This window comes from Bombus terrestris, chromosome 14, assembly GCF_910591885.1.
Source record: "Bombus terrestris chromosome 14, iyBomTerr1.2, whole genome shotgun sequence".
Taxonomy (NCBI): domain Eukaryota; kingdom Metazoa; phylum Arthropoda; class Insecta; order Hymenoptera; family Apidae; genus Bombus; species Bombus terrestris.
The window spans coordinates 319,258-345,590 of record NC_063282.1 but is presented as its reverse complement, the minus strand read 5'-3'; the positions used below and the strand labels follow the sequence as shown (position 1 = coordinate 345,590).

General features: G+C 31.7%; 4 protein-coding genes and 2 long non-coding RNA genes across 14 annotated transcripts; 3 read left to right on the top strand and 3 right to left on the bottom strand.

Annotated features, from left to right (window-relative positions):
- Positions 1–331: 331 nt before the first annotated feature.
- On the top strand, positions 332–2,777 carry LOC100649710 (B-cell receptor-associated protein 31). 2 transcript variants are annotated; one of them, XM_020866437.2, is made up of 3 exons: positions 332–581; positions 1,583–1,881; positions 1,967–2,777. In XM_020866437.2, exons 2-3 carry the CDS (start codon positions 1,614–1,616, stop codon positions 2,395–2,397), a joined length of 699 nt encoding a protein of 232 aa, XP_020722096.1. In that variant the 5' UTR covers positions 332–581; positions 1,583–1,613; the 3' UTR covers positions 2,398–2,777. The 2 variants fall into 2 exon arrangements, with proteins under 2 accessions (XP_020722096.1, XP_003400476.1); XM_003400428.4 differs by lacking the exon at positions 332–581 and adding an exon at positions 834–984.
- A 616-nt stretch (positions 2,778–3,393) lies between these two features.
- Positions 3,394–17,788, top strand: LOC100649826 (NADPH oxidase 5). Of its 3 annotated transcripts, XM_012315921.3 has the most exons (20): positions 3,394–4,008; positions 4,123–6,368; positions 8,344–8,438; positions 8,573–8,684; positions 8,785–8,882; positions 9,017–9,137; positions 9,426–9,576; positions 9,689–9,899; positions 10,091–10,320; positions 10,407–10,595; positions 10,811–11,004; positions 11,151–11,472; positions 12,101–12,242; positions 12,389–12,531; positions 12,729–12,864; positions 13,117–13,337; positions 13,797–13,993; positions 14,226–14,435; positions 15,916–16,119; positions 16,731–17,788. In XM_012315921.3, exons 2-20 carry the CDS (start codon positions 6,225–6,227, stop codon positions 16,926–16,928), a joined length of 3,318 nt encoding a protein of 1,105 aa, XP_012171311.1. In that variant the 5' UTR covers positions 3,394–4,008; positions 4,123–6,224; the 3' UTR covers positions 16,929–17,788. The 3 variants fall into 3 exon arrangements, with proteins under 3 accessions (XP_012171311.1, XP_020722099.1, XP_012171314.1); XM_012315924.3 differs by lacking the exon at positions 3,394–4,008 and having other exon boundaries at positions 6,231–6,368; positions 8,604–8,684; XM_020866440.2 differs by lacking the exon at positions 15,916–16,119 and having other exon boundaries at positions 3,394–6,368.
- Positions 8,456–11,322, bottom strand: LOC125386292. Its single transcript, XR_007226304.1, has 2 exons — positions 11,182–11,322; positions 8,456–11,119 (listed from the first exon to the last, which is right to left on the bottom strand). It is a non-coding gene; the product is annotated as an uncharacterized LOC125386292 (long non-coding RNA).
- Positions 17,789–18,170: 382 nt separating the features above from the next.
- LOC100650011 (diacylglycerol kinase epsilon) lies at positions 18,171–21,928 on the bottom strand. 5 transcript variants are annotated; one of them, XM_020866443.2, is made up of 11 exons: positions 21,779–21,928; positions 21,214–21,564; positions 20,674–20,845; positions 20,378–20,508; positions 20,152–20,290; positions 19,808–20,025; positions 19,407–19,552; positions 19,164–19,332; positions 18,912–19,092; positions 18,710–18,846; positions 18,171–18,571 (listed from the first exon to the last, which is right to left on the bottom strand). In XM_020866443.2, the coding sequence occupies exons 2-11, from the start codon at positions 21,373–21,375 to the stop codon at positions 18,443–18,445; spliced, it is 1,584 nt and encodes a 527-aa protein (XP_020722102.1). In that variant the 5' UTR covers positions 21,376–21,564; positions 21,779–21,928; the 3' UTR covers positions 18,171–18,442. The 5 variants fall into 5 exon arrangements, with proteins under 5 accessions (XP_020722102.1, XP_020722103.1, XP_048267837.1 ...); XM_020866444.2 differs by having other exon boundaries at positions 20,378–20,499; XM_048411880.1 differs by having other exon boundaries at positions 20,674–20,749.
- Positions 21,929–22,082: 154 nt separating this feature from the next.
- LOC100650128 lies at positions 22,083–23,020 on the top strand. The gene is made up of 2 exons (XR_001099288.3): positions 22,083–22,437; positions 22,621–23,020. It is a non-coding gene; the product is annotated as an uncharacterized LOC100650128 (long non-coding RNA).
- A 362-nt stretch (positions 23,021–23,382) lies between these two features.
- LOC100650253 (dual specificity mitogen-activated protein kinase kinase 3) lies at positions 23,383–26,219 on the bottom strand. Of its 2 annotated transcripts, none has more exons than XM_048411883.1 (7): positions 25,887–26,219; positions 25,539–25,711; positions 25,145–25,310; positions 24,827–25,063; positions 24,562–24,741; positions 24,259–24,476; positions 23,383–24,123 (listed from the first exon to the last, which is right to left on the bottom strand). In XM_048411883.1, coding segments are annotated over exons 2-7 (867 nt in total). In that variant the 5' UTR covers positions 25,604–25,711; positions 25,887–26,219; the 3' UTR covers positions 23,383–24,122. The 2 variants fall into 2 exon arrangements, with proteins under 2 accessions (XP_048267840.1, XP_003400481.1); XM_003400433.4 differs by having other exon boundaries at positions 23,383–24,188; positions 25,887–26,212.
- Positions 26,220–26,333: the final 114 nt, after the last annotated feature.

Below are 26,333 nucleotides of genomic sequence, written 5' to 3'. Positions count from 1 at the left end.
ATAGATATGTAATCCCGAGAATCACATTAACGTGTTACGTATATATCTCATATAATTCGAAATGATTTGAAAAAAATTATTCGTTAAGTGATAATTTTCGTTATTGTAAGTTTGTATCAGTACTCTTTATTTATTGTTTATGTATATTGTTTCGCGTTTCTGTTTTTATACTCTTCTAATTAATTTCTATCAAAAAGCGAGAAAATCAAAGGCACGTATATACATAGTCGTATCATTATAATTACATCTTTCGTCCTAACATTTTGCCTGGCTAAAATTTCTTCATATCTAAACTCATTTCCATAAATCTTTTCTAGGAGATGACTTACTTTTTATTCTCATAGCCTAATTTCGCCCCTGAAATATAATAACTTCCTGCCCAAACATCTTTTTTTGTACCATTACAAATAAGAGAGTAAACAAGGATGACAGAATTAGGTGGAACGGCTTGTATAAATTTATGATTATCTTTTAATTTACTTTGAAAACTGTATTCACAATACATACATATGCATACTTCGCACTTTGTACCATTTATTTTTATACCATACGTGGAGATACCAATCACTTGTTACATACTGGTATGTATTTTTAGTGACTAATGTTTTGAATAAAATCATATAGCTTTTAGTTTAATTAATTAATTAATTATAACGAAATAATCAAATACTGGCCAATTTTCTATATTTAGCGCATTATAATTAGTGCAAAATAAGCAACTTTTCCCAATTAATAATATAAACATTAAGATTGTTAGTATCACTTGCCAATTGGAAACGTTTTAGCAAGAAATTAAGTAAAGTAGAGTAAGGTAAAGATGAATTATTTTACTTGTTACGGATCTAAATACGATATATAATATATTGCTTTATTATTCAATATCGAAATACTTTTGACTTCGTGCAAATAAATTATTAAGTTTAGAATATTGGCAATCCTGATGATGAATGAATCATCATATAGTTGATAGCAGTTAATTAACAGGTTAGTTTAGATTTTTAAAGGTATTAAGGTAACTGTTTTTATATTATTTGCGTCGTCTGTAGTATGTTTAATACGCATTCTAAAGACATAGAAAATATTTTAAATAGATAATATGTATTTATTTCTTCTCGGTACTTGAGACAATTTAAAACTTAATTTTGTAATTTCTATTTTGCATAATATCCGATGATAAACATTTGTAGTTATATGTGCAGATAGAATTTGATCGACGTCAATCAATTAAAGTTTCATTTCAGTTAAACAAATTTCTAGATCATAAATAACTAATCTAATAATTTTTATCTAATTCCTATTACATGTTAGTACGAGACCAATATTATTATATATTTTCTAGTTTGTTTATGTTTCTACTTGGTTATATTTATTCAAATTGTTAATGCAGACGATGAATAGTTAGTTTGAATTTAATACTTTATTGCCATTAATTTTAGTAAGTTGTTCTTTTATGTATATATGTATGTACGTACGTATGTATGTGTGTATGTATGCATGTATGCATGCATGCATGTATGTATGTATGTATGTATATATGTATTATTATTAATGAAAATAATAATTTTTCTATATGATATTTCAGATGTGTAAATCCATTACAATAACAAATAAACATGAGCCTGCACTGGACTTTAATTGCTGGATTTCTTTATTTTGAAATTGTAGTAGTTTTATTATTAGTATTACCAATTATTTCACCTAAAAGATGGCAGAAGCTTTTTAAATCCAAATTTCTAAAAAGTTTAAGTAGTCAAGCATCAGTTTACTTCTTATTTTTACTTGGAATATTGGTTTTGTTTCTATTGGATGCCATTAGAGAAATGCGAAAATATTCTACAGTTACCGAACATAAAGAATATCATTTGAATGCCGAAATGCAAGGTGTGTATACATATTTCTAGTGACATATTTATGGTATTTTATCTATTTGGAGAGCTAATTTCTATTCCACTATTACTTTACATAGGCAATATGAGATTATTCAGAGCTGAACGAAATTTTTATATAGCCGGTTTCGCACTGTTTTTAAGTCTTGTTATACATCGACTTGTGATTTTAATTTCTACTCAAGCCACTCTGTTGGCACAAAATGAAGCAGCTATGCGTCAGGCTGAATCTGCTACTACAACAGCAAAACATTTATTGTCGCAAAAAACAATCGGAGAGATCGCACAAAATGACTCAAATGAAGCTCATGATGAAGAAATAACAGAGTGGAAGAATCAAGTTAAGGAGCTGCAAACGAAAAATCAAGAATTGGAACATCAGCTTACAAAAGAAAAGAAAGATAAAGAAGCTATAAAATCACAAGCTGAATCTCTTACCAAGGAGTATGACCGCTTAAACGACGAACATAGCAAATGTCTTTGTTCAAGTGGTAATAAGAAAAGTGATTAAATGATGGTTTTGTTACATCCTTTGTACTTTTTAAGTTTTTCTTCCTCGTTATTTAATATCTGCATCAAATTTTGTTATAATTATACGTATTTTATATTATATACATATATTATATGATGTGTGTGTGTGTGTGTGTGTGTATATATATATATATATATATATATACATATACACATATATATTTATTATGCATTAATTTGTGCATTGTATAGTATTGTATGGAGGAAAAATTGTGAAAGTATAAATTATTTAAAATAGGTAATTCAATGTTATAAAATAACCGACGTCCAGCGTATGTTGGGTTATTCTTAGTCCTCGCGAAAGGTTCGTGAAGAAAAGTATATACTAATCATAATAAAACATAAAGTTAAGATCAATAAGATCTATTTTTACTTATTTCTTTTTTAATTATCTTTCGTATTTTACACCTGGATCCTATTAACTACAATCTGTTTCTCATGATAATATGCAAAATACACATGTCATAATACATATGTACATGTGTAAAGTTATAAAAAGCAGCATAATACGTTGTGTAAAACTAACTATGTATAACAGTTGAATCTCTAAACAATCGTCATTGTATGTCTGACAATCAACAAAATAACGTAAAAAAAACGACTCAAAAACATACGCATACGTGTATTATCAGTTATAAGTTAACGTATTGTCCATATTTTCGAAATTAGATCTAGGTGTAACGACGTCGGAAAATCGAACTGTTATTTCAGTTATTGTCATATTTTCGGTGAAGAATTGAGTTAAAGTTTCAACACCTGCTCGAGGCTGACGATCAAATGGATGATATACCATAGCATATGCATCTGGAGACTTTCTATCCCTCGGTCTACGGTAACACGCAGCATCTTTGCAACCAGTTGATTCGTTCTATTCAATCTACATATATGTACATGTAATGCAAAACAACTATAGATGTAATCGATTAATTTTATTTTCTGTATCGATTGTTTCGATAACAGAAGTTGACCAGTATGTATCAACTATGAAAAAAGATATTGTTTATTTGCGACGACACGTCGTATGTACGAGTATATATTTAAGTATAATCGAAAATAGTAAATTGCTATTTTGCTTTTAGACGATTTACAGCGACTAATCCGAGCGTGTAAACGATGCAATCACAAAATGCACTATTAACATAGTAAAATACCATAATAACATTGCTATACATATGGAATTAATAAAAGTTTTCGAAAGCATGTATCCATCTAATAAACAAATCTAATGTAATAGACAAAGGAAATCTTTAATTGAGACCAGTAAATTAGGATTGTAAGCATGTATATAGGAATCATGTATGAAAAATCAACGTAATCTAAGTGAGCGAATCTGGCGAGCATCGAACCGCGCGGAATGAAATCAAGCCCACGTGATAAGTCTGCGCCGCTCCTTCTCCTTTTTCCATTGTTTTATCACTCGCTGTTAAACCGCTCAAGTACAGCGTTAAGTTATTATAATATTTAGCAGGTGAAACGAATCTCCATGATATTTACCAAAAATCATCGATCCGGATAGGGGACGGATGAAGCAATGGTGATGTGTCCAAAATTACGAAGATCATCGTACATGTTCCTATTAGGAGACAAAAATGTTAGCCTCCATAAAATATCTCCAAGTACATCGAATCCATCTTATTGACTATTTCAGAGTTAATAAGACTCTTTCGCCTCTTGTATCGATTCGATTGATTTGTATTGGTTACAGGTCCCGCATGGATCCCGCCACATAGATGATGCATGCGGTCGCATCAACTTTTCAAATCCTGAATGTCGAAATTTAGATCATCTGCTGGTCGATCGATGTCCTTATGTAAATTGATTCGGATGGCTGATGATCAAACAGATATAAGATCCAAAATACCGGTCCTATTGCTCGCTATTTTACCCGAAAACTTTTTAAGTTATAATCTCATACAGAACTAGCAGGATACTATGATCTCTTCGAAATCACAAGGCCCGCCGCAAAAATCTAAAGTAAGCTACGATTGAGATTAAAATGTAGATATTATACATTGTACATACGTAACCATATTTAGTCTTCTTCAGCATCTTTGCTCCCGTTCTCCCGTTTTCAAAGGAAAAAAATAACGATCGTCGTTAACTAAATTAAAAATATTTATTTTGCACTTCATTGAAAATATGTACACGTATATTTTAAGATTTCCAATTAGAAAATTTTATTTAAAAGTTTTGAGAGAGTATGTTATATATGTACACCTAATTTATAATTTCGCATTGATAAGACTTCTACCTTTAGGGTAAGTAACGGAGGTAGAAGATGAAGGTGAAAAGAAAAGGTAGCAAGAGAGCATGAAAAAGAAGAGCGAATGATGTGCGAGGGGTGTCAGAATAAAAAGAAACAAATGGAAATAAGGAAAGGATATTTCGCAATACTTTTCCTCGAAATATCTCTCTCTCTCTCTCTCTCTCTCTTTCTCTCTCTCTCTCTCTCTCTCTTTCTTTCTCTCTCGTGCATGAGAACAACGTACCACATACGAAAATACGTATATGTATTTACTTTTTCTTTTTTGTCGAAAACTAATTGTAAGTTTACAATAATCCGTTTTGATCAAATATATGCATTTATAAAAAAATTCAGAGGATATTGACGGGAGTACGATTGCGACTGATGAAATTCTCAATCAAAGTTCGCTGATTCGTTTAAAGTTTTAAATGCTTCGTTGTTTCTATTATAGATACGAGATTTTCAAGGTTCTCCGCTCATTCGAAATTACCTAGTCGAATATAAGAGATTTTGATCATCGTACGTAACAATAGAAAATAAATAGAATAAGTGAAATTAAACGAAAATTCATTTGGTACTTATAAATTATGGCTTGTAAAACAGTTTATAAAACGGGATTAATCGAAGTTACATCAGGGCTACATACATACATACATACATACATACATACATAGATACACGAAATCTGTTATAAAAGCGCCAGTGTGTAAAGGGTATTATTTATACGGGGAAAAATCGGAAAAAGAGGAAGAAAAAATAAGAAAGAGAAAGAATAGAGGAGGCGGAGAAAAAGAAACGGAAGGAACGAGAAAAAGAGACGATGACTCAAGAAGTGAAAGGTCGACAGGTTTATTCGTCTGTCTGTTCCTCTGTTCGATTGCATGATCTTTATTGAAAACGAAAGGCATTCCCTCCCCCCCCCCCCTTCCGTTTCGTAGATCTGAAACGTGGTCCAAAAATTCTCATCGAGATAGATTTGACGGTGAAGAAGTGGATGGGTCTCTCTCGGCTTTTGTCAATAGCAATCGATTTTCGTTCGTTAGTCTGAGTCTATCAACGAACCAAGTCGCAACTTGTAAACAAGAGTGTGATTCTGATTCTGATTCTGATTCTGATTCTGATACACGAGTGCTTACATCGTTTCCTTTCTTCCGTCCAATTGACTCGAAGTAAAATATGTTCTGTTAAAGTATCGAATATAAATTAATCGACTAAAATTTTTTACGGCTACGTAAAAAAAAAAAGAAAAAAAGAAAAATGCTGTTCTTCGATTAAAATGAAGAATCCTGTGTAAAGTGTTAATAAAATCTTATTCGATACGGTGAAAAAGATAAACAAGAACCTTAAGTGGAACGATTCGGTTCGTTAACTTAACTGCTCCCCGAAGTATTCAAAATTTTTGACGGGGAAACAGTTTGAAATAATACGACCGTGGCCTGCAGCGTATTCCTTAATATCTTTTATACTAGATAATTTTCCTTCTCTTTTTATTTATCATAGGAATTATTTATTGGAAGAAATTATTTGTTATTTGATAAAAGCTGTGGCAAAAAATTTTTTAAATGGAAAACGACGCAAGCCATATGGAGGGAGAATTAATGGAAAGGAGGAGAGCGACCACCTTGGAAGAGTGTTCCCGTATAATCGGGGTGAACGGCGTGGTTCGTCACAACAGAGACTCGTTTAAACAACTGTTGCTGGATCTGGTGAATATTTTACTTACTTAATAATCGAGTCAATCGGAAGTAAATATTTTTATGAAAATTTCGAAATGTTTATCTCTTTTCATTCATTACGCGTATTAATAATCTCACAAATTGGATATTTCTAATATTTTGATATATTACACACACGTATAGAGATAATGTTACACAGCGGTATCTATACTCTACATATGTATATTCTACGTATGTCTATTCTCTATAATGTATATTCTCGTAGATATCTACATGTGTACTCTACATATGTACATATCTCTACGTACGTACACAGAAAACAAACGAATAGTTACGAGTAAAATTAGAATAAAATTAGAACGAACGGAAAAATATGCTATCGGCCCGATTTCAATTTTCTCATTCCACTTTCATTATCATGGTGAAAGCGTACCATGGGCACATAAAGAGCAGCAAAACGGTAAACTCCAGATACATATGTACATACTATATGTATTTTAATATAGCTACGTATACTAGCTAGTATACTACGTATATCGGAAGAAATTGATCTTACAACGAACAAGATTTTAGAACCAATTGTTGCGATCTAGAACTTCCTACCAGAGGTAGAGGTAAATAAGAATCTTAGCTTAAGCGTACTAACTAAAACCATACTAAGAAAACTTGACCAATATGTTACGAAACATGGTGGAATGTTGAACAGTAATCAGGGAATATGCAGATATGTATGTATATCAGCCGTTCGGTGATTCAAGAGTCGATCGAAGTCAGGCAGCAATTATAAGTAACTGTCTGATTAAAGGGAAAAGATTGCATAGGTATTGGGCGGTTTGAGAAAAGCTGAAAAGGGACAAAACGATAAGAAATAAGACAAGGTCGTGCTTTCCATTGAAAGCAAATAACGCCAAGGTTAGATCGTTATCGAGCAGAGGAATGATTTAATATCGGAGAATCGGCTCGCTCAAGGGAAAAGGAGAGACAACGGAGACGGGACCGGAGTTGACGGCAATGGGGTTTATCGAAGGCCAGAGATTTCGATCAAGGTGACCGATTGCCCGGAGCCAGCGACGAGCCTCGTTCAGCCTCACGCTTCACGCTTCACGCTTCGCGCTTCATGCCTCCGGCATATTCGGGTGCTCGTCATTCGGTCGTGTTCGATCGATTTTTACTCGATGATGATCCTGTTTCTCGAGAACAGGGAAACGAGAAACGAGACAAAAGATTACTCGGTGCGTTACCGGTCCGACAGACCGGTTAATCCTTTACACTTTGTACCGTGAAATAAGCAAGTGTGTTTAAAGAGGGCCGTTTCGCGTACCGTATTATGGTAATCGCATCCATGATTATGAAAGAGGTATGACAATGAGTTGAAAATCTGAAAAAAATCCAATTTATTATTATGTGGATTAATATACATATAGAGTAATATGCTGCAAGTATTCTAGTAAAATAATCGTAAAGCAACGTGCATAAATTTCTAATCGTGCCTATATTTTACGAAAAAATTTAAATACCAGTTATTAAACATTTGTCGTTAAAAATTTCATTTATTTAAGCAAATTTACTCTCTTGTCAGTTTACGTTATATACCTTGTAAATAAAATCGTATCGATTATATTTTCTATACGTGTTATTATATATTATTCATTTTTATGGAGAAATCTATTCTTTCCAATCGCTCTAATATGTATTGCGTTGGCGAATAAATGACCATCACCGCCTAATGACAAAATCCGCAATCGCCTAGTTGTCAACCCGATATTTCAAAGACTACTTTACCTCTGAAAATATGTACTCGTTCGCTCGAATCATAAGCTTCTGAAAATATCACTTATTAAAGTATCCTTATTACTCCAAGTTTTTTATTTTCTTCCTCATATACATAGCGATGTTCAATAATTTAAAAGCTCAAGATGGAAGAAAAGATATTTCTTCCTCGATAAATTATACCAATTACGCTTTTCACATTCTCTAAAATCTTCGAAAATAATATACATTTCAGACGTTGATGGAAAAAGTGTTTTCATTGTTCGACCGCAATCAGGATAAAATATTGACGCAGGATGAATGGATCGAATTCTTGAAGGGAAGATTAAAGTGAGAGCCATTATATGTATGGTATTGCATATATGTATTATCTGCAAAATCATGTTACAAATAAACACTACCTTTTTACATTTATCGTTTATATATTATATACGTTGTATTAAACTTATATGTTATTGTAACAGAAATGACAAACCAAACGATCTTATTATCCAGCTCGAGAACGTTGCGTACAGCATATGTGGCGATAATCCAGTAACTTTTCCGAAATTTCAACAGATATTTTCTACTAAAGAGGTAAGCGTTATCGTTAAATGGCATAGCGTGCCTGTATAAATATGTATACACTGACGTACGTTTACTAGGACACCGATGTATGTATATGCATATATTACAGATCGTAGATAAATTATTTCGACGGATTGACGAAGAAAACTTGGGATATGTAACATCGTTTCAAATCATGGAATTCCTCTCGACAATTAGCAATACCAGGTAACATTGTTATTTATAATCGTATAATTATCTGGCAGATATTTCATCAACGATATATCCTAATTTCTTAAGATCTTTTGTTACGTGTATTATTTGTCAATAGCTCGTTGATATCTTATAAAATTTGTTCAAAGACCGCTCGCCGGCTTCGACAAGCGCAGTTTGGAATGGCTGGAAAAACTTTTTAAACAGACGGTGGGCAATGAAAAGGAAATTAGGCGCGAGGAATTTAACAAAATCGTCACTTCGAAGAACGTAGGCAGAAAGCATAAGTATTTCACATATGAAATTTGCACCTTAATATTCTTCTCTTGATTAATTTACTTCTTTTTCTATTTACAATTCCATTTCGTTCATTTTATAATACGAAATATTAGATATACGGCACCATTGATTGGTTTTACCCGCTTGTTGTTATACCATAACCCGGTACTTTACCATACATATCTATCATTGATTCAACTTCAATTATCAACAGTATGAAAAGAACAGTAAATCTTCATATACTCTTGAAATATAATCGAAGATATAATTTCTTTTCAGCCGTTTTTCACCGACCGGGTGTTCCAAATTTTCGACAAGGATAATTCTGGAACGATATCGCTTCAAGAGTTCCTCGATGCGATGCACCAGTTCGCTGGAAAAAGTCCCGACGATAAGATAAAATTTCTCTTCAAAGTTTACGACATAGATGGTGAAGTAACTTTAAATATTAAACTAAATTCCTATCGACCGAAGAGCCAAGCGATAACTGTAATAATCGTCATCGAATCTAAATTGTTGTGAAATTTGTTGTTCGTGAAAAGGTGACGGATTAATACAACTTCGCGAATTGGAACACGTGATGAGGGCCTGTATGGAAGAAAATGGTATACAATTTAACGAAGAACAAATTGAGGAATTAACTATGGCCCTGTTTGATGATGCTGATCAGGCTAACCGAGGTGCCATCACCTTTGAAGCCTTAAAAAAACAATTGGAGAAGCACGAAGGCTTATTAGAAAATTTATCGATTAGGTGAAAAGGGCTTTATCTGAGAATCACTTTTTCCGTTTGTTTTAAATTTTATTTCAAGTTTATTGGGAATCCGCCTATCCAATATTATAATTTATACCTATGAAACGATATAATTGATATAATTTATAGGGAGATAATTTCAAGTTGCAATTTAAATAGAAAACTCTTAACAACGGAATATTGAATTACAGTATCGACCGATGGCTGGTACCGCCAAAGCCGGAAACGAAGCGAAAATCACGGTTTGAATTTCTCACCACTTCATTGCGTCCTTATCAGTTAACGAAGCCATATATGAAAAACAATTACGTTTACATCGTTTTCATCTCGATCTTCGTCTCAATCAATGTGGCCTTATTCGTAACAAGACTCTACGAATATAGAACGTCTAATGGCTACGTTATGGTTGCGCGTGCCTGTGGTAAATGTCTCGCCTTTGCTATATTTTATAAATCGCCCTCACTGATCATTATCATTCATATTTTCATAAACGTAATTTTAATACAGGCCAGTGTTTAAACTTCAACTGCAGTTTCATCCTGGTTCTTATGTTGCGTCAGTGTATTACCTTTCTACGAACTCATGGCTTTAATTCTGTACTGCCATTAGATCAACATATCTATCTTCACAAAGTGTCTGGAGCTCTAATTGGTATATTCAGCGTAGTGCACACGGTGATGCACCTTCTTAATTTTGGTACGATATCACATTATACCACGATACGATACAATCGGGGTAGTGAAAATAAAGTTAAGCTTAAGCTTCTCTTTCTAGAACAAGTACAGTTCCGTCGAATTTCTCGGGAGGAATGCTCGCAAATTATTCTTTAGTCGACCGTAATATTCATTCGGATATCAACTGTAATCAAGGATAATTGTATTCTAAATTGTAAAAGCGTTAAATGTTTTTAGGCACTATTGTGGTGTATGACGAGGCTTTTAACTACAACAACTATACGATGTATGAGTGGCTATTAACAAGTCGGCCAGCTCTATTTGGGCTCATAGCAGGTTATGCAAATCCTACCGGAGTCATCCTTATCGTTCTTCTCGTCGTAATAACGATTTGTTCCATGCCATTTGTTCGACGCGGTGGATGTTTCGAGGTAATAAGTAATTTTTCATTGCATTGTATATCGATCGATATAGCATTTAGAGGATAATCCGAAGTAACAGGCATTATCCTATAATCCTTCGATTCTTCATTAATCGATCGTTAAACTAATAAAAAGTTAATATCAATAATTTACAGATATTTTATTGGTCACACTTATTATACATACCATTCTGGATTTTGACGATACTACATGGACCGAATTTCTGGAAATGGTTCATAGGACCAGGTACCATATACATGCTGGAAAGGATACGTCGAATTGCCTGGTCTCGTTCGCAATTGGGAAAAACGTACATAAGTTCAGGCCTTCTGCTACCATCGAGAGTGACGCATTTAGTCATCAAGAGACCTCCACATTTCGTCTTCCATCCCGGCGATTATGTTTTCGTCAACATTCCAGTTATAGCTCGTTACGAATGGCATCCTTTCACTATTAGCAGCGCTCCAGAACAGGAAGGTTCGAATAATTTATTTTAGATAATTAACTTCAAATTATGCGTTCATTTTAGCGTCTCTTATGCGCTTACGCTATTGTTTCTTACGCGTTTCTTATGCAAAAAATACACAAAATCCATACATATGGGTACATAATATGCAGATATGTGTGTATCCATATAAGATACCTACATACAAAATATCTAGAACAGGGTATTCGTTACAAATTTTCGTTATTCTACATTTTCTATTCTAATCAACTTTTACATCTTCTATGTATAGCATGTATATAGTTTATAAAAATATGAATTTGCATAAATAGTACGCAGTCTAGAAATAATTCATACCGCGTCATCGCACGAGTAATGCTGTTTTTCTTTTTCTTTTTTTTTTTTTTTTTCTTTCTTCTTTTTTTTTTCTTTTTTAATCTAAACAAATGTTTATATCTCGTTTAGATGACGTTTAGTTGATCAGATAGAAAAGTCAGCAGGCATTGTAACACACACACACACACACACACACACACACACACACACACACACACACACACACACACACACACACACACACACACACACACATATATATATATATATATACACACACACACACACATATATAAATACACATCTTATGTTTGATCTTCACAGGCTACATATGGCTTCACATACGAGCAGTAGGTGAATGGTCGAATAGTCTTTACTCGTACTTTGAGAAAGAGCAGATAAAACTTCAAAGAAACAATATATTTGCTGTTGAGAGTCGCGGCAGCACCGATGCTCCTATGAAAATGTGAGTTTCATGCAGTTCTGTTTATCGGTTGAAATCCGTATCGCTGAAACTCTCACTATACATATGTATGTAGTAGGTAGACAGACAATAGACGATAAACGAAAGATACATCGTTCTTAATCGTTTCTTATTCCTTCGCGATATAGATATCTTAACGAAAAACAACAACTAAATGCCAATGACAAGATACTCTCTCCCAATACGACAAACGGAAATCATCGTTGTTTCGACAATTCTGCGTTTGTTCCTGATAGCGAAAAAATAATACACTCGCCACAATCTGCAAGCGGTAATTCATTTGAATTTTGTTAAATTATTCGAAATCCGAAGATCTTTTAGAATCTATAAAAGTCTGTTAGCTTCGTAACATTTTCAATCTCGAATTTGAAATCTCGAATTATTATCAGAATTTGTCAAATTGCTATCAAAGGCGTTTTCTATAATTCTTACTCGTTTTATTCTTTTACTTTTACTTCGTAAAATTAGGCACAGCAGATAACAACACGTTATCGAACAAGCGGGAACTTCGTCATTCGCTGTTTATTAGCAGGATCCCTTTGGAAAAGTCTATTTCGGTACCTAATATGTTGTCAGGAAGAAAGAAAAACGAAAGATTAGCTGTGTAAGTAGTAATAATTAATATTTCAAAATTAGAATTTCATGTTGTTTCTATGTTGAACAAAACAAAATATTCATAATCATATTTTTCCAAATATTAGAGAACTATTACTATTATAAATTATAATATAGTTGTACAATAATATGAACTATTATAAATTACATATATATATATATACTATTATATACTGTTTCGATTTACGGAAAAAATTAATTTCGATGGCTACATAAAATGATCAAGTCGTTTCTTTCACAGACTTCGCGATTACACGAGATCAGAATCGGAAAGAAACCTCAACGACCGTGAAATACGCCATAAGCGTTTAAAATCTCTAGACCAGGCCTATTCCAGCCCGCAGAATAAAGGATTGGCACAAAGCTTCCGGTACATGCGAAATAAACCCACAATAATTGCTTTCAAGACTCCAAGTCTGGAAAACTACGAATTAGAATCAACAACATCGGCGAACGAACACAGTAAGTCATCGTGTCCCGACATTTCTCAAAGTTAATCCTCTTTCAGAATAAATAGCAATTAATAACTGTCTGAATAACGTAAATCGTCCGCCCTTATAAATACTTATAAATCGTACTTATTACTTAGAAATAGAGCGGTTACCGATCTCCTCGATCACCAAATTTCAATCCAAAGTACAATATCTTTCGTTGAGAGCTACGCATATTCAACTTTGACAAACAGTTTCATCTTCCGCTTTAATACCTGTTTCAATTTTCCAATTAAACTACGGATATCTGTGCAAATTCGTATTTCTATTAAGACATGCAACCAAAAGAGCAGAACCTTGTTGTTTCTCTACTATTCGTTATCTTTGAATATGATTCCCAAAACGTTTTCATTTCTTATCTCTTGCACCTTAAAATAAAATATGCTTGCTATATGAAAGTAAATTGATAAAGTTCTTGATGAAATAATAGTAATGCGGCAAACAACTGTGGGCAAATACGGGAGAAAATCATCGAATAATCCAATAATAAATACGATGCAAGCAGCAGCAGAGGAAGGTAGACTACAAATGAGATTCGAAGAAACTTCGCAAAGAGATTACGATGATATCAAATCTGACGATCCTTCGGATGTAACACTAAACTATACCGTCGGCAAACCATTGGAGGTATATTACATAAATATGCATGGCTTTAATTAGTTAATTAGTTTAATTAATTAATAAAGGGGTAATAAAAAAAAAAAAAAAATTGAAATTCGTTTTGGTAGACATTGGTAAAAAGGATTATGTATATGTATATATGTAGGTAGGTAATTAAGGCAATTATATGATGATAAAGTAATTTGTGTGACTCGTGGAAACTCGTAATTTAATTAATAATTAATCATTATGTATTCAGATTTTCCTGGATGGACCATACGGAGCTCCTTCGAGTCACATATTTCAGGCCCAACATGCGGTTTTAATCGCAACGGGAATCGGAGTAACACCTTTCGCTTCGATATTACAGTCCATCATGCATCGTTACTGGAAAGCCAGGCATACTTGTCCAAAATGCAAGTTCTCCTGGGCCAGTGAAATACCTCCCACCGTGATGCATCTTCGTAAGGCAAGTATCTATTTCAGCATCTTCGCTTTTCTACGCTATCTTAGAAACTCATTGAAATACTTTAAATGTTATTCAATATATGAAATTACACCAATTACCTTCATAAATCAAAATAAAAACCAAATATTCACGAAATAATCCCATATAGCAATAATTTCAAAGCATTAATATTATGGAATAAGGGATTTAGTATAGTATCCAGACTGTAAAAATTGTTTCCCTGAATGTGTCTTTACCGGGGGAATTTTCTGTCGCGAAAGCCGAAAATGAACCGGAAACGAGCGATTCCGACCTATAAATTCATCCAAACATTTGGCCGACGAAGATCTTAACTTTAAAAATCTCTGTAAGATTTATCACACAGAAGAGAGATAAACAACAGGCGCTAAGCGATTTATCGAGCGACGGACGGATGAACATACGGATGAGCGACGAGATCATGTCGCAGTTGATACATTTAATATGACTAGAGATTTTTAATTAACATTGCCAGAAGATCGCCCTGTATGAACGAGCTGAAAAAGCGTTACATAAGATAGAAATAGAAAAAGAACGCTGCATAGAAGCCTCTCTCCTCCTGTCCCCTTGTGTCTAACGACGCTAACGGTTTATACTTCCTTTGCGAAACAGAAGAAGAACTTTATTTCTCTGTTCTTCCAACCAACGGCACCGCAACGGTCTCGTACGGTAAAATATCGTTCGTGTCCATTCGGAATAATCCGATGAAAGAGCGGCGCAGTCAGTTCGCATGCCTGATTAGACAACGATTAAAAAAGTCCTTTTGTACAGCCTTCTCATACTGACTCGCGACGATGACGATAACATATGACCCGCGCACTCGATCCTTGATCGCTATGCTCTTAACAAGCCTGTTCTTTTTAACTCATCGTTCTTCTTACCTGTTTGCCGCTTGTCATGATACGTACTAAAATACAAACGTAATAATTGAAGATCGAGCGATAATCTTTTGTCTTTCTGTCCTTGTCTAATTAGGCGTAGACAATGACGCTGCTCGTGAAATCGGTGTTACTGCACTTATATATACACTGTACGATGGTGCATACTTTATAATGCATGCATTATTAGACAACGGACGCAAGAATTCTTTTGCACCGTTCTTTTTATTATATTCCTGCATCGTTTTTCCGACTCGCTCACGCACTCCATCTTCCATCCATACGTACTATCTCTATAGATCATACAAAGCGGTGAACGATAAGCGACGGAACGAGTGCTGCCCAACGCTCTAAATGCCTATTTTGCCGCCTATCGCTTAAATTCTCGTATCCACTGTATTTCTTGATTCGATAACTTCGTTGCTAATTGCTTCTCAGCTTTTGAAAACATTATCGATGTACGCATACGAAAGGTATATTAATTCTATTACCAATAGTAAGTAGATAATATTAATAAATTCAAAATATGTACGCACATATTTTAACAAAATATTTGATTATCAATAAATCGTCTACATCTACAGGTAGACTTTTTCTGGATCAATAGGGATCAACGATCCTTTGAATGGTTCGTGAATTTATTATCACAACTAGAAATGGAACAAGCAGAGTTAGGCATCGCTATGGAGCGTTTTCTTGAAATGCACATGTACATTACCAGTGCTTTGCAGAAGAACGATATGAAAGCCGTTACCTTGCAGCTAGCTATGGACTTGGTTCACCAAATGGTTCGAAATCGATAAATTTCTATCCTTCTTCATTACTTCTCTACTTTCTCTTATTATCATTGGCGTAAATCAAACGAAGAATGTCTTCGCCTGTCTAATAAAAGTTTTATTTTCCCCATCTTAATCTTAAATATTTAATCTTAAATATGTATATTACATATGAAACGCATGAAACACGATGGGTTTTAGTCTTTTCACAAAAAAAAGAAAACAATATAGTTTTAACCCCTTCTTTCGCTATGAAAGTCAGGAGATTTTATTTTTATTACCATTAATAAAATCCTTTCTATGTTATTTTATCTTCTCTCTTAGAGAAACCTTTTTCACCTTTTTCAAATATACTTCTATCTATAAATTCTGTTATTAGAATGTTAAATATATTATATAGATGTACTTACATAAGACTAAATTACTTATTATGCCGTTTGATGATTTTAATATATGCAATTATGCAAACAACATGTGGATTTCTTTCTTTTTTTAATTATACGTATATTTGTTGTCACATGTGTACACACGTACCTCATGGCGAAAGGGTTAAAACGAAAATGCTGATTTTATAAAACGGAAAATTAGATAATTCCACAGAAATAAATTGGTCAATTTTTCAGGAAAAACGGGATCTGATAACAGGTTTAAAAACACGGACGAATGCTGGCCGACCGAACTGGGATAAAGTGTTCAAGCAGCTTCAGGATCAGAAGAAAGGCAAAGTGACAGTCTTTTACTGTGGTCCACCGCAACTGGCAAGAATTTTACGTTACAAGTGCGACCAATTCGGTTTTATCTTTAGAAAAGAGTCATTTTAAGCCTTTTAAGAAGAGAAACCATACCGTAATGTCTATTTATTTATTACATCGTACTGTTGCGAAATATGTTTATAAAATCTCCATTCATCATCTATTATGTTTTAAAAGTAATGGCATACACCGTAACTAAATGTTCCATTATATAGTGAATGTTATCTAATTTTATTTCGTCCAGAATCCGTATAATCTTTTCAGTAATGTCATCCAAATACAAAAATTTTACTTCATATTATTCATAATTCTGGCTGTTTCGTGCATCAACCAAATTGTTATTAATACAAGGAGAAAATTTATTTGTCGTTCTGTCATAATCGGAAAATTTCGGGTCAAAATGCCACTACAGGATCAACTAACTCTCGTCAAATTACTTTTTTTCCAATATGCAATCGGAATTGCGATATTTGGCTAATTTCAGATGTGTAACAACCTCATATGCCATACGATGTCTCTATGTATACTCTGTCCGACGAGACGAGGCATTAAACGTAATCAAATTTTGTTTACTATATGGTTTAGTGAATACGTATCAGTCTGCTTATTCTGCAGAACATTTTATTTGTTATTAGAAGTAAGAAACAATAAAGGAAATTAAACACTCAGAGGAAATTAAATTAATTTATTAAAGATAAATATATAAAAATAACTAAAAATTAATGACGAAAACGGTTAATTCGAAATCACGTTAAAACCGTCCAAGTTAATTAAAAGAAATAGAACAAGCGCGCTACAAGAATATATGTAAATAGAAAGTTCATCTAAATAAAGTTGAAATAATCAAACTATATGATTCATTTTACATAAGATCGGAGAAAAAAAAAAAAAACTAATATTTAGAATGATATAATAATGGATCAATAATACTTAAAAAGTTAGCAGACTATCAACTAATATTATTCAAATAAATAAATAAATAAATAATTGTATATTTCAGGGAACAGTATAAGATGGTGATTTGTGACAATTAATTGTAGGATTTAACACGCGCATCGGCGACTTGACAATCTAGGGATATAAGACAATTGCGGCTGTGCTGTTGAATACAGATAGTAAATCACGGTAAAAACCTATTCATGAGGCACAATTGTAAATATAAATTGCAAATAAAGATAATATGCGAGGAAAATCTTATACATCATCCTTCCTTTATTACAGCTCGTCGTAAGTGCTTAATATACGCAGTCAATTATTATTATAGGTTTCTCTTATAGATAAAGAAATATAGATAATAAATTATTACATATGTGAAAACAATATCAATATATATCTTTTATTTCAATGTTTAATAACACAAATTAGTAATAATTAGTAATAAGGTTTAAAATACACAGCTAATAAATAAAATATAAAAATATACAATTCACATACATAAAAAATAATTTATCTTTAATCTTACATTTTACCTTTATCATGCTTGTTCCTTTATTCGTGAAATACAGTGAATCCTTTTCCATTTAAAACCAAACTTTGGAATGTACAAGTAATTGAAACCTCTTATATACTCCGGAATGAAAGAATTAAATAGTTCTTTCAACTGTGTTTACAAGCATGACCGCTTTATTACAGTATCTAATATTGAATTCACAAGGATGTTGATACCATGGTTCACCATCAATTTGCATAGCGCAAGGTTTTATTATCTTTACCTGAATTTTATTTAAATGTTTGTGAAAAACAAAAGAAAGATAGTAGAAATATAATGCAAATAATATCACACTACACATAATGCTTCTTTAAATCTTTTTAAAAGCTCGATCTGCCGATTTGAATAAACTTTAAAATACCTTTACACTGTTAGCTTGTCCAAGTCGATAAGGCTGAGACAATCCTACTTGAAGTTGAGCCATATGAAATGATGAATAAAGCGCAACTACTTCTAATTTACCATCATTGATACTTTGTTTCCCATATTCTTCGTGGCCTATTCAATATAAAACGTTCACATTTCTCCAATTACTTCGCATACAAAAGGATATGTGTAAATACCTTCCAATCCCATATTCCACAGATCAACTCCAGCAGCCCATGATGGAATGTTTAATATTACAATACTTTCGATGGATGGCAAATTCACTTTCTCCTCGTCCAAATACAATTCTATATTCTTATCAAGATCTTTGCAGTCCCGTTCAACTACTTGTTGCATACCAAAGCACAAGTATAGTAGCTATCAAAAGCACAAAAACACGCATCATTTTATATAATAACAAAGTAAATATCCAATAAAATAGAGAGTACCTTATTAAACAATCTACTGCTATAGAAGTAAAAACGACTCTCTCTTGTACGATGAAAATTTAATGTTACTTGTGCATCTACACCCACGCTTAAGTAATTATACATGTAAAATGTTTGCTGCGAACTTCTAAGTCCTAATCCACCATACGGTTTTACTATCACAGTCCACCTAATAAAATATTTAGATAATTACGCATACTAGAAACAATTTAAAACGGATTGTACGGGATATTTTCTGTGCACCTATCGAGTTCCACTTTTTGTGCTTTCTGTATTTCATGCAAAATATCTGCAGGATCCTTATCTGGATCATGCTCTTTTCCCCAGCCTAGTACTCTTGATAAATCATTTCCTGTTCCCAAAGGAATTACCGCTACAGATGGAACTGGCTGTTACAAATAAAAATATTTAATTTACAAATAAATATATATACGTATCTTTTACATGCAATGTTTCCCCATGTCATCGTGTAATTAAATTAAAAAAAAAAAAAAAAAAAAAAAAAAAAAAAAAAAAAAAAAAAAAAAAAAAAGAGAGAGAGAGAAGAAAAGAACCACATCGAGATCTCTACAAGAAACAATGTTGCAAGGTATATTCGTTTCTTTTTTCACATAAAAAAAAATTATCAGTAGTACGCATATTACCTCCAATCCAAGCTTATGAATGGCATTCAATAACCAAGCTATTGTTCCATCTCCACCTGCCACAAGAACTGTACATGTTACTTTCCCAAGTAAGCGACACCATTCTAAAACAGCGACTGGATCACGCTCTGATAAATCAACAACCTGTGCAGGATTTAATAACCTTCTGAACAGGGACAAGATTTCTGCTCCATCATTATTACCAGATCTTTTATTGGCTGAAAATAAATTTTATAAACTAAATTCTGATTGTCAAAAGATTATATTTTATGCATATAATAACAATGTTATAATATATAATTATATTATTATAACATTGTTATAATTTTCTTCTGCTAACTTACCAACAACTATTAGAGGATTCCACTGAGGCCAATTTGGAGGTATAACCGAACAAAGGTATAATCTACGCCTTACAGTACTTCGTAGATTTAAACTACTTGGTGGAATTATCATTAACTTAAATTTACCAAAATCACATATCTAACAGAATATAAAAGATAACAATAAGTAATCAATCATTTCTATAGATTGTAAGCAATTGTAAAAAAATATTTAGAAAAAGCATACTTTAGAAAGCTTAGACTTGCAATTATCGTGGACACATTTTTGACACCAACAGCACCACCAATCTGTTAGTCCAGGTTCCACATCACATTCCTCATTACATATTTCGCATATAACATTTAGAGCTAAATTACCTTATACGAAATGATTAGACAGAAATTAACTTGAATAACTTCATAATTTAATTTAAATAATTTAGTACATAATTTAAGTAATACCTAATATTTTGGAAACAAGTAATAATTTAATTTTTTATATATTGTTTATAAAATGTAGAAACATAAGAGGATAAAACATACCCTTTATCCAATGGTGCTTCATTGGTTCATTTGCGTTTACGGTAATAAGTTTGCACTTTAATTGCTTATCTGCGATCTTGACACATGTAGGATCCGCGCAAACACCACATGAATCACAGATCAAACCATTAATATTTAACAACGAGCTTTCACAAATGCTACAATAATATGCCTACAGATAAAAGCAATATTTGTAACTTTTATATACCTATGTACACACGTTATAATTTAAATAAATTTTATATTTAACATTCTAAATTAGTGTTGTCCAAAATGATCGGCAGATCGTTTATTTCAATTAACTAATATACTCAACAAATTACTTTCGAAACCTAATCATTAATTATCAATAATTTTGTATTTCTGTAATCAATAGTACATTCATATTGACATGTATATTTACGCTAAAAATGAGAGGATTGTAATTATGTTATATACAATAATGTAATTATAAGATACGAAGTTTGCCAAATATAAGTGAAGATATACGCATATAAGCAATATATTTGTTTATATATAAAAACATGCACAGACACATACCTTCGTTTCCCTTCTTATCGATTTCCAATTATGTTCTTTGGTAACATCTCTAATATGAATATGGGGCTCTCGTACAAGATACCGGAAGAAATTTAGCATAAGTATGAAAAATATGGTAAACAATGCACATAAAACATTGGTACTATATCCGTCCTCTAACATGTTATTAAATAAATTTTGTTTCTCCCAAAATCATCACATTCATAAAATGATTACTACTGTCAAATATATTAATATATCACAGATACCTTTATATACCTCAGTTTTTTGTATCAGGAAAGCTTGTTTCGTGTGATCCTAAAATAATCTGACACCTTTCTTCTCGTTTCGATTGCATCAAGAAAAAAGGAGCTACAAACATGAAAATATATATTTCATTCGAATAATTAAAAATGTAAATAATAATGGATAGTGACATTAATTTAATGACATTGGCTACACAAACATAAAAGAAAGACAAATAAATACATTACCATATACAGAGAAAAATATAATAATAGTAAAAAAACTATTCCATCTTGATAATCACACTAAATAAAATTGATGAGGAATAAAATTTGTATACCTTTCTTAACTTTTTTTACCATCAAGCCATTTGAATCTTATTCGCCCATTACCGCACTGCTGTCCGCTGTCCGCAGTCCGCACTGCACTTTACTTCACTTTCCTATTCTAAATTATTCCTTGTGTAATGTAATGTGTAATAACCTATACATACTGCCAACATACTAATATAGAAACATAAAAATTGTAGTATTAAATCATTTTCATTGGATGATTTAATTCATGTATATAAAATGCAAATTTATTTATCAAATATTCCTTACTCCACGCCTATTTTTATAATATAAATAGAGTTTCATAAAACTACGAAATTGATTTCGAAAATAAATTATAACTAATTATAATTTTATCGAATTAATTTAAAAATTACATTATTTATATAAAATTCCTCGTACAGTGTAATATAGTATTAATAGTAAACAATATCTTTGTAATACCTGATAATATATATATCATCTTCGCATATATACATTACATTAGAAATAACTTTAAGCTTGCACTTCTACCAGTACTACATATAACTTCATGCCAATTCAATTAGATACTTTGCCAGAAACAGAAACAATTGAACAAGTGAGGATTTATCCTTCTAAAAATAAAGATCACAATGGCATCTGTTGTAAAGTACGCAAAAAATATTTATTATGATCCTTTTAAATGGTATGTAATAATAAAGTCTCATTATGTTGCATATAACCTTCGAGTCAATTTTATATATGTATAACCTTGTTTAGTGTGGCCCATTATTCATTGAAATTCGCAATTACTATGTATGTCTAATTAAATAAAGATTATATCAATTACAACATAATCTTTCATATACACATAATCTTTCATTTACAGGTCTGTAATTAAGAGCATTGGATTATTTGTATTAGGCGTAAAGATTGCTCTTGAATGTAAAGGAATGAACCTAATGCCACCAATCTCTTAAAAACTGAAATATACAAGCTGAAAATATAAAAATTACCAATATATTTAAATTTGCCATATTGTACATGTGCATATGTAATATTTTGTAATTTTATCATGTAAAAAATCGTGTTAAACGAAGGAGAACACATTTATATATTCTTGCTTTAACCGACCCATTCATTCATTTCTATGCTTGTACGTATGTAAAGTCAAAAACACAATATATCATGTTAATATTATTTGTAATATGTAATAAAGCTTTCAGCCATTTTTATTTATTAAGAAGCTTTGTGTAAAATATACTAATAAATGTATTTGTTTTCCTTAATCAGATACGATTATGTTCGTATATTATGTACATAAACCGCTAATATATATATATATATATAAAGAAAAAAGTATGAAAATTTTATGATTTATATGTTACTTGTATATAAATGAGAATTTCATAAACACCTTCGTTAATATAGAAGAATATCTTCTAAATGTGATACATTTTCTTCGAAGATTTCTTAGTGAAATCAAAATTAATTTTTATTAATATATATTAAAAGAATAATATTATACTCATTAAAATAACACACTGATTTCTTATTATTTTACTCTACTATTACAGTAAGTAAAAAATTACTTCATTCCTCAGTGCTTACAATAAAGCCTTTGTACTGACCTACACTTTATAATACGTAATATGTTTCACAATTATATTTATTATCAATTAATATCTGTTACATTATTACAGTATATATAAATGGACAAATGTAATTAGCTCTATATTTTTTTATATTTAAACTTTCTCAAAAGGGTGGATATTTTTTACATAAGTTTTCCTCGTAAGTAAATATTTTTTCAGTTGTCGTTCGTGTTATTTATATTAATATCACTAATTTATTATCATTAGAATCACGTTATGTAGAGCACGTGTTATATAGAAATATATATATATATATATAATACTTAGATTAATCAAGTATTTATAATTTAGATTTTATTTACTACATTACTACAATAACGATCTATTGTTATATGTGAGAAAATATTTGTATATTATTTACATGGGTTTGCTCTCTGTTTAAAGAATAGTTACTAATCCGGAAGAAATTATTAATGAAAATTATACATAGGTTACATATTGAACAAACAAGAAAGTGAACTTCTGAAGACATAGATTTTTAGACAAAAGTTACATATATTATGTTTTACACTATACTTTAATTTACTTGTAGCGTGTGTATGTATGAGTGAATAATATGGCTGATGAAGATATAGAGAACTGATTATATAACTTCGATACATAATACGAAGTTACATTAAAGATCACGTAACACACCATGTCAAAAATATTTATATACTATGCTGATTACTCAACTTCAGGTAGGTCCAAAATTTCTCCAACAAATTCAGCAACATTTATGTCCTTTTTGGCATGCTCTGTGATAAAATCAAGTTTCAATAATTGATTATAATTTGGACGGGCAGTATAATCTTTCATTAAACTGAAAAAACAATTATTAATTGAACTGTATATAATGGATTTAAAATAACATTACGAACAATTGAATTTACCATTTATTGATAAATTCTTCAAAATTGGGCGAAAATTTATCAGCTGGCAGCTTTGGTGCTTCATCCTTTACAACTTGTTTTAATTGTTCAAAAGGTGTTCCCCAAGATTCATAGGGAAATTTTCCTGTCGCTAGTTCAACAAGGGATATACCTAACGACCAAACATCAGACCTGATGTCATATTGTGAAGGGTTACCCGACGGGTCTATCCTTTCTGGCTAAAAAAAAGGTTACAATGGAGAATTTATTGAATATTATAGACAGGATCAGAGATGTTATAATCTATCTTAGAAAGTTACGTACAGCCATATATGGTTTACAACCGGCATCGATAGTCTTAGCAACAGAATCCACGAGATAACCAGATATACCAAAGTCACAGATCTTGACCTCTCCTTTTCGATTAATTAAAATATTACTAGGTTTCACATCCCTGTGGATCACCCGTAACTGTGAATACAGATAATGTAATGCACTTACTACCTGTAAACATTTTTAAAATTATAATTACGATTGATGTTATAATGTACAGTAAGTTTTTTGTTATAGTCATTCAGTTTCTCCTTACTGCAAAAGCAATTTTCCCCAAAATATCTTCAGGAATGGCACGACCATGCTTATACACTTTCGTATAAAATTTGTCCAAACTCATATCCATAACTTCCATACATATCCAAACATCTCCTTCCCTGAACAATGCTCCATAAAATTGTACTGTATATTGACATGCTGAACTACGCATGGAAATATCTAAGTCCATAAGTAAACGCTTTTGTTCCTGTGTATTAACTGTTGCAGTTATTCTCTATAATAATACATAAAACAATTTAATTACAAGCACATAAGAAATATATCAATATGATTTCTTCATAAAAATACGTTATACCTTAACTGCCATAATAGTACCACTTTGTTTGTGTCGTACTTTATCCACAATACCATATGCTCCTCGTCCAAGAATACAGATTGTTTCTAAATCATCCGCCTCTACTACAAATGTTTTATCACCTATGGTTATTGTTGTTCTTTTATCCAAATTTCTTGGCGGAGTGCTATAATGTATAAAAGTTATTATCAACTTCATAATATTACCGAAAGTTGAACAATTATCAAAAAATAGTAATCTATTAAAATGCAGAACAGTATTGACATATTATGATATATTTTTCACTTGGATATATGTTTATCACATTTATTCATATATTTATACATTTATATAGCGTTAACGAAAATGGATTGCTATTATAATAATAGATTAACAAAATAATGATATTACGTACACAGGCACAGGTGTCTCTTCAGAGACCTGCAATTTCAAGTTTCTGTTTCCTCGACGTACAGCCATAATTCAATAGACAACTAATAAATAATATTAAGTCTGCAATCGTGGCAGTATATGCAGTTGAACATAATACATATTCAGATGAATCCTAATAAATGACGGATATGTATTCTGTAAAAAAAGTTGATATATGTTTATTTTATACACTAGGATAATATTAGTTATTAAGGATTAAAGGTTATGCAGTGAATTTACAGCAGATAAATACAAGTAAACTAGTAAATAAAATTAAATTTCTTCGGAAATATTTTTATTGTAAGATCATTAAGAACAATTCACGCAATACCTCATTAATAACATGATGATATTGTAAGATAATATTGATAAAATTCTAAATCTCCGTTGCCCATATATGAAGTTTTCAGTAAACTCAAATAGTCGCTTGAAATTGCTCACAAAAGCCAATTCAGTTTCAACTTAATTTAAACTCTAAGCTGAATTATCGTACTCTAGATATATTAGAAGATTTTAAGAAAAAGAGGATTGTGATATTTTGTTCCAAAATTTAATGAAATAGTAATACATAGCTGATATAAATTGTTTAATAGTAAAATTATAATATGTCTCAAATTATTTATGACGAGGCATTAAAGGTACGTTTACACGCTGCATTAAAAGTCATGACTTTTAATGTTGCAACAGTTGATTATCGTTGTCATGACATTGTATGCTGTCGCATAATCCCTCTATTGAACACTGCGTGAACTAATCCGCGCCGAATTCAGATTATAAA